Genomic DNA, 8,417 nt, shown 5'->3' on the forward strand with positions numbered 1-8,417 from the left:
CGGCTCATCACGTGCCAAAGGTCCTTCAGCTGGAGGTTCCAGCCCCCTTTACCCTTGCACAGGGTCCCGGGGCAGAGGTTCTGCCCCCTCCCCCATATCCCCTGCTGTTGGGCAAAGAATGTGCTAACGGGGCAGGTCAGACGCTGCTGGCCCACACAGGCACCTGTGGACTTTGAGAGGGTTCGGAGCGGGAGGGGCGGAGAGGGGCGGTGCCGTAGAGCTCCAGGCAGGCAGGCGGGGCCAGCCCAGCACTTAGGAGTGTGCGTCAGTCCGTCAGTCCGCTGCCTCCGAGCAAGCCACTGCACCGCCGACTGCAGACACGGACCTCACCATGAAGCTGGCCCTCCTGCCCTGGGTCCTGCTGCTGCTTGCGACAGTCCCCGGCCCAGGTCCCAGGCCCACAGCAGGTATGCTCCCATCCTGCCCTTATGTCCATCTGCCTGATCAGCCAGGCCCAGAGCAGACACCCCTTTGGGCTCAGCCTCTGTCCATCTGTTAGGCCATCTGTGGCTGTACAGGGGGTAGTGGGAAGAAAGTCTGAGGCCACAGGGTCAAAGGCTCTGCAGCAGGGACAGGAGTCTGGGCTGAGCCCTCCCTACACCCAATGGGAGCTGGGAGGCCTTCACTGCCTGGGAGGGAGGCAAGCTGGACCAGGAGAGCCTTTGGGCTACACCCAAGCACCAACAGAGGATGTGACTGCATATAGGCAGCCCTCTTCCTATTCCCCAGCCCTTCCCTAGGCAGGATAATGGGTCCTCCTCAGGGTGGGACTGAACTCTAGAAAGTCTAGAAGAAGACCTGAACTCCAGAACTGAGACCCCAGCCCCAGACTGAGCTGGGCATCACCAACCCAGTTCCCCATCTTCCATTTTGCAGGGAAATGTCACCATCATCCTCCTGCCCCTTGGATTTTACTTACCTGGCATTTCTAAGCCTCTTCCCTGCAGCCCTTGAGCCATCACATCCTTGGCCAGTAAATATTTATTGCCTGTCTTAAGTGCCAGGCACTGCACTTAGGGAAGTCGGCCCACAGGAGTGTCTCAGACCCAGGCCTGGGCCAGGCGGGCTGTGATGTGTCTGAGCACTCAGCCTCCACTGCTATCTCCTCTCTCCAGCTCCACAGGGACAGACATCCTGAAAATAGGGCTGTGTCACAGGTCCCCATGGCCCTTGAAAGAAAGGTTGGACTTATTTCCACAGCCACTGTGGCAGATCCCCGATTACCCTCTCCTCCTTGCTGGGATCCCTGCTGCAAATACCACTGTCTACCCCCACCACATGCCCCTCCTCCAAAAAAAGAATGAAACATCAAACCCAGCGTGGTGGTGCACGTCGAAAATTCCACCACTTTGGGAAGCTGGGGCAGCAGGTCCACAAAGTCAAGCTCAGCCTGGGCAACTTAGACCCTGTCAGGAAGGAAGGGAGGGAGGAAAAGACAGGGGGCAAAGGGGCTTGGAAAATAGCTCAGCAGGAAAGTAGCTAAACAAAACAAAAAAAAGGAGTATCCTTTGCCTTTTCCCCAAAAGGGAAGCTCTATGGGATTCAATTGTTGCTCCCTGGAAAATGAGATGGGTCAAACCCAGCAGGATATCATTCATTTTTTGTCTTGTTTTTTTTTTTTTTTGGTCTTTTTGAGACAAGTTTCACTGCAGTTCAGGCTGGCCTTGAATTCGCTTGTAGCCCAGGCTGGTTTCAAACTCACAGCGATTCTCCTGTCTCACCCTCCCAACTGCTGGGATTGCAGGCATGCACCACCATGCCCTACATGGAGCCTTTCTTTCCAAGATGTTGACTGGGACACTTAGCCAATATCTGAGCTACAGGATTTGGTGGCTAACGGTTCATCAAGCTCTGGGGGCAAGTCCTAGCTTGGCTGGTTGAATGACTCAGACATTTTCCCTTATCTTACTACATTCTAGCCACGCACTAGATGGATTATCTTTGCCAAGACTGACCACAGCCTTTTTCCACTGTGTCTTGTGATGCCAAAACAAATCCAATCAGTGTTCTCCTGGGAAAGTGTCCCTCTAAAGGACTCAGGGGGAATAGAGATTGGCCCTGCACATGGGGAGGCCACCCAGCATACTTCTGGGTCAAGTGCTCAGGGCTGTCTTCCCCAGATGCTCAGGACAGCTGCTCTCTGCGCTGTGGGAACCAGAATGGGACCTGCTCCTGCCACCCAACCTGCTCAGGCCTTGGCACCTGCTGTCCAGACTTCCGTGACTTCTGCCTGGAGATCTCACCCTTCTCAGGCTCCATGATGGGCGGCAAGGACTTTGTGGTGCGCCATTTTAAGTGGTCCACACACACAGAAGGTGTGATCTGCAGGTGGGAATCCTGAGGGGCTGGGCCACCTGGGTCCCTAACTCCCTGCACTCCCGGCCCCAGGCATGAAAGAGGCCTGGACTTCTGGCAGATGGGTAACCCTAACCCCGTCACCAAGGCCTTGCAGGAGGGCACAGTGACAGCTAGCTAGGTGGGTCCCCTGCAGAAAAGTTGGGGGGACTAAGGCTTTGAAAGGATCGGCTCACATCAGCTCAGCCACTCCAGCCACCTCTGCACCCTCAGATTTAAGGAGAGCATCCAGATCCTTGGCCATGTGGACTCCTTGGGACAAGTGCACTGCGTGTCACCCTTGCTCTATGAGACTGGCCGCATCCCTTTCACCATCTCAATGGACAATGGCCGCTCCTTCCTGCGTGCAGGCACCTGGCTGGCTGGTGAGCCCCCAAGTAGCCAAGCCAGTTCAGCCTGTGGGCCCCAGACTCCACCTTCTGTGGGCCCTGGTTCCCACCCAAAGTTTGAGCCCACGACACTTTCCCCAGTGGTAATCTATGCACAGAGAGACCTGGCCCACTCACCTGCTCCTCTGGCAGAACCAGTCCCTTGGGTGGGAGCCTCCTCACCTCATTACCCAACCCCTTTGCTGAAGTCCCAACCCAGAGGGAGTACAGCCTGCGGGCCCTGGTAGGCCTCTGCTTGCTGCTCAGCTCTCCCAGATGGGGCCCTGCTTCTCCCAGCCTGGGTGTTCTTTTCTCCCTGGGCTTTGGTAGAACCCAAAATCCAGCTGAGGTGATAATGCTTTGTCCTTGGGAGGCCCCACCCACACCCCCACCCCAGGGCCCTCATCACCTGGTGCCTGAGCCTTCACTCACCACACATCTGTCCCTGCCTAGTACATCCTAACAAAGTGTCACAGTCCGAGAAGGGCCAACTGGTGAACGAGACCCGCTGGCAATACTACGGCACCCCAGGCACCACCACAGGGAACCTCAGTGTCACCTGGGACACCTCGGTGCTGTCCACACAGACCGTCAACATCGAGCTGTGGGGCTACGAGGAGACAGGTGAGGCCAGCCCTGGGCTGGTAGGAGGTTTGGAGCCCCGAGTGTATGAGGAGGGCAGAGCAGGGATGAGAGCTCCCGGATAGAGAATGAATGAGGACAATCCCAGGCAGGAACTGGGGCTCTGGAGCAAGCAATGTGCAGTTAAAGAAGAGCAGCAGGTCCGTCAGACCGAGCAAGGGAGGGGCCCACAGGGGCCTGGATGTTTGGGGCCCCAGGTCCAACAGGAGGTTTGGGTGCCTTGGCCCTTGGGTAGGAGGGCTGGGGGTCTGGGGTGTGGAGAGGAGGTGGGGTTTAGGTGGCTTGGCCTGGCGTGGGAGACTTGTGCAATCATCCTTCATCTAGGTCTGTTGATTGACCTTCTGTCCATCTGTTGGGCTGCTCTTTGCTAGAGACTGGGGCCAGCCCCGTCTCCTGCTTCAGGGGTCCTCAGAGGATTTACCAAGGCCTTCTCTTCCTCAGGGACACCGTACTCAGGAAACTGGATAGCAAAGTGGTCATATCTGTACTCTCTGGCCACAAACGCCCCCAACTCTGGCTTCTTTACTTTCATTCCTGAACCTGCACTTGCCTCCTACCAGAAGTGGAGGGTGGGTGCGCTGCGGATCACTGCCAGCAAACACTACCAAGGCGAGAAGTAAGAGCCTCCGTGCAGAGGATGGGCTGGGGGCTGACTGCCTGGAGACCTCCGTGCTTGCTAGTGAAGCCCCAGGCCACGGGGAGCCAACTGTGTGGGACGGCCCAGCCCTTAGCCACTTCATCACCACTGCTTCAGGGATGTGCTGGCAATCTGGACCAATGAGCACGCACTGGCTTGGCACCTGGGGGATGACTTCCGGAAAGACTCTGTGAGCTGGGCCCGTGCACAGTGCCTGGACTGGGAGGAGCTGGAAGACAATCTGCCCGATTTCCTAAAGGAGCTGCCGGACTGCCCTTGCAACCTGGTCCAGGCCCGGGCTGACACCGGCCGCTTCTTCGTAAGCTCCTATAACCATTAAGGCCCAGGAATGGGGAGGGGCAGACAAAGACCTTCTGCAGGTGAAGGTTGGGGGTAAGGTCCGGCACAGTGTTGGTTCCAGGGAATGAGGGGATGTAGCGCCCAAGTGACAGCACCCACCGCCTGCTCTGCAGACGGACTACGGCTGTGACATTGAGCAGAACAGCACTTGCACCTATCACCCGGGGGCCGTGCACTGCGTTCGCTCTGTGCAGGCCAGGTGAGCCCCTAGGCTGGGACAGGGAAGAGGGCGGAGGCCAGGACGGGCTCCCACGGTGGCTCTGACTTGCCCTCACCCCCAGCCCCAGGTTCGCCTCGGGCCAGCAGTGCTGCTACAGGAAAGACGGCTCACAGCTCCTGACCGCCGACTCCATTGGCGGCAGCACACCCGACCGTGGGCACGACTGGGGCGCGCCTCCTTACCGCACACCACCCCGTGTGCCCACCTTGTCCCACTGGCTTTACGATGTCATGAGCTTCTACTACTGCTGCCTCTGGGCACCCGAGTGCTCCCGATACATGCAGCGGCGGCCTTCCAGTGACTGCCGCACCTACCGTCCCCCGCGCCTGGGTGGGTACCAGCCTGGCACCGGCCCCAGGGAGGGTCAGACGGGGCCCAGGGTGGGGGAACCACCTGACCCTCCACTCTCACCACAGCCTCTGTCTTCGGGGACCCCCACTTCGTTACCTTCGACGGCACCAAATTCACGTTCAATGGGCGTGGCGAGTACGTGCTGCTGGAGGGGGAGGCGGACGGGAAGGACCTGCGGGTTCAGGCGAGAGCCGAGCCCACGACACTGACCAGTGGTGAGGCTGAGGTCCTGTGGGTGCGGGGTGGCTCTGGGTCATCTAGGGTAGGAGGCAGGAGGCGAGGCGACCCTGTTCTGTGTCACCCACCCCCACCAGGCACCCAGGCCCGTGGCACGGGGCTGACGGCCGTGGTAGTCCAGGAGGACAGCTCGGACGTGGTGGAAGCACGGCTGGCTCATAGGCCTGGGGTCCTGGAGGTGCTGCTGAATTCCGAGGTGCTCAGCTTTGCCGAGCAGAGCTGGATGGACCTGAACGGTGAGTGGCAGGGTCGGGGGCCTGCCCAGTGGCTGGTCCCTGGCACAGCAGGGCTGGGCAGCTGAATCCGGGCCCTCGCCTGAGGTCTGATTCTAGTACCTTCTCAACTCCAGAGATGCCTTTGTCACACCCCACGGCCTGCTCAGAGCTTCGAGGAACCAGCACTGTGGGGTGGGTCCTTGCTACAACCCAGAAGAGCCCAGGGAGCACCTTAATGGGATCTGGCCAGTACGGCTTTGCTCCTGGGCTGTGGTCCCTTGTCCCATCCATCAAATCCACTGCAGGGAAGCCAGCCCTGCAGGACTAAGATTGCAGCTTGGAAGTGACAGCTGGGGGTGGTGGCTCCAGGATCTGAACCCCTTGTCATGGTTATGCTACCTCAGGGAACGGAATGAATGAAATGGTCCCCAAGAGATGTCGGGGGCACTGTATGTGAAAGAGCCTTGAGGAAGGGCAGAGGTCTTGGCATGGGTGTTCTTGGCAGAGTCTGGGCATCTTGGATCCATCTGAGGCCTAGTGAAAGCACAGGTGGGGTGGAACGTGGGGGGGGGTCATAGTTAATGAGTTAACCCTGGGGGTGCGCCTCCTTCTCCCCACCAGCTCCTAGAGCTGCATCAGAGGTTGGAGGCCACCAAGGAGATGCTCCTGACCCATCTCCACCTGTGCCCAGGCTTGTTCCTGTCAGTAGCTGGTGAGGACAAAGTATCAATCATGTTGTCATCGGGGGCTGGCCTGGAGGTCAGCATACAGGGCCCCTTCCTGAGTGTGGCTGTCCTGCTGCCTGAGAAGTTCCAGAATCACACCCGCGGTCTCCTTGGGACACTCAATAACAACCCTGCTGATGATTTCACCCTGCGAAGTGGGATGGTCCTGCCCTCGAATGCCAGTGCCCAGGAGCTGTTCCAATTTGGGGCTGAATGTGAGTGACCCATGGAATATGCTGGACAGAGTGGGTAGTGGGGAGGGGGAACATCACCAGGAGGAGGCCTGAGGATCAAGGGGAGACCCCAGGCCCTTGTCCAGCATTCAGATCTGTGCCCCCCAAGTCTGTTGTCCATCTTCCCAGGGGCTGTGCACAACAGCTCCTCCCTGTTCACCTATGACTCCTGGTCGTTGGTCTACAACTTCCTGTACCGACCCAAGCACGACAGCACCTTCAAGCCCCTCTTCTCCGACGAAATTGTCCTCAGCCCGGACCAGGCAGAAGAGGTAGCTAAGCTGTGTGGGGACGACCATTTCTGCAAGTTTGATGTGGCGGTCACTGGGAACCTGATCGTGGGCAATGTGACACGGGCGGCCCACCAGATGCACCAGGAGCGCCTTCAGAGCCTGCAGCCTGGTGAGGGTGGAGGAGGGGAGGGACACCTGGCACTGGGACAGGGTCCTTCAGGCTGGCCAGTAGCGTGCAGTGACCAGCATCTCAGGCCTGTCGTCTGTGCTCCGCCCCCATCTCAGTGGTGTCCTGTGGCTGGCTGGCTGCGCCTTCCAACGGGCACAAGGAAGATTTCAAGTACCTGGTGGGCTCCACCGTCCGCTTCCACTGTGAGAGCGGCTACAGCTTGGCCGGGGCGGACACTAGCACCTGCCAGGCTGATGGCACTTGGTCCGCACCCACCCCGGAGTGTCAGTTAGGTGAGGATGTCCTCCCCACCCCCTTCCTGCCGCTGCGTGCCAGCATGCCCGACACACCCTCAGCACCTTTGCCCTCTGGTCAGGACGGAGCTACACAGTGCTGCTGAGCATCATCTTCGGAGGCCTGGCAGTCGTGGCGCTGGTGGCCATCATCTACCTGCTGCTGCGCCGCAGGAAGAACATGTGAGACCCCCATCCAGGTGGAGGGCTCCCCACCCCGCGTCCCCTGGGTCCCCCAGTCGGTACCCCTCTTCAGCCCTCTTGGGACCCTGGGTCAGCCGGTGGTTAATATGCATGCTACAAACGCCATCACTATTTCAGGAACCTGTGGCGTTCCCATCCCTGAGACCAGAGCACACTCAGGCAGCAGCACAGGTTCGTGTCGGAGCCAAGACAAGACCCTGCCTGCCAGGAGAAGGCTGTAGATTACCAGTCACAGGCGTGCTAAGCTGTGGTTCCCGGATCTAAGGGCTGGGCACCCAGTACCTGGGGTTATAATTCTTGTGGGCCCAAGACCCAGTGTCTGATCTCATCTCAGCCCTGAGGCTTGGTACCTGTACCTTGCTCTGTTCCCCATATTACTTAAGGCTATATAATTCCTTAGACCTGAGACTTCACACTCTGGAATTCTAATAGCTGTGTCCTGAGCCCTAATGCATCAGAAACTCGGATTCCATACCTCACTCCCTGTGGCCTGAGGGCACAGACAGACTGTTCCCCTCCATCCTGTGGGGCCCCCATTGCCAAGGTGCCTTGGCTCCTGCACCTTCCGTCCAACCTGAGACCCTAGTGGGCCCAGCCACAGGGCAAAGAGAGGCCTTAGCGCCCCCAGAAAAGCAAGGACTGCAGGAAGGGAACGAGCCAGACTCTACACTCCAGGCTTATATTTCTACCTCTTCTGGATGTTGCTTGATAACACCCCCTCTGTCTGTATGAGGAGAAAACAAGCTTCCCGTGTCCTTTCCTGGTGTCCTGGCTCTCATTCTGCACCTCTCTGTAGAGAATGGCCCGCCCTGAATCCTGCCTGCTTCATCTCCCTGAGCCCCTGAAAGGTGCCTCCTCAACCTCTCTCCATGTGTAAAATGGGACTAAGAACAGTGACACCCCCAGCCCCAGCTGCGTGTCTGCATCTGTAATCCCAGCACTGTGGGGGAGGCCGAGGCAGGAAGGAGAGACCAACAGGATCATGAGCGCAAGCCCAGCCTAGGCAATTTGAAAATACTGGGTTCAGTCCCCAGGAGTGAATGGGAAAAAAATCAAATAATAACACTGACCGGTGGTGGGGCAAGGACGTAGGGTTAGGGTCAGTGTTGGGGCTGGGGTTAGGGTTAGACATCCTCTGCAAAGGGCTGGGCAGAAGGTGCTGGAGACACGAAGGG

The 8,417-nt window shown here is 58.5% G+C and overlaps 1 protein-coding gene across 1 annotated transcript; it reads left to right on the forward strand.

Moving 5' to 3' along the window:
- The first annotated feature begins 226 nt into the window (after positions 1 to 226).
- Susd2 (sushi domain containing 2) lies at positions 227 to 8,002 on the forward strand. The gene is made up of 15 exons (XM_003477960.5): positions 227 to 407; positions 2,121 to 2,328; positions 2,569 to 2,720; positions 3,177 to 3,347; positions 3,807 to 3,981; positions 4,120 to 4,321; positions 4,476 to 4,561; positions 4,644 to 4,912; positions 4,999 to 5,148; positions 5,248 to 5,406; positions 6,077 to 6,325; positions 6,473 to 6,745; positions 6,862 to 7,038; positions 7,122 to 7,221; positions 7,360 to 8,002. Exons 1-15 carry the CDS (start codon positions 332 to 334, stop codon positions 7,382 to 7,384), a joined length of 2,472 nt encoding a protein of 823 aa, XP_003478008.2. The 5' UTR covers positions 227 to 331; the 3' UTR covers positions 7,385 to 8,002.
- Positions 8,003 to 8,417: the final 415 nt, after the last annotated feature.

The sequence above is a fragment of the Cavia porcellus genome, unplaced genomic scaffold (assembly GCF_034190915.1).
Source record: "Cavia porcellus strain 051 isolate PalLab524CR breed Dunkin Hartley unplaced genomic scaffold, mCavPor4.1 scaffold_16, whole genome shotgun sequence".
Classification (NCBI taxonomy): Eukaryota; Metazoa; Chordata; class Mammalia; order Rodentia; family Caviidae; genus Cavia; species Cavia porcellus.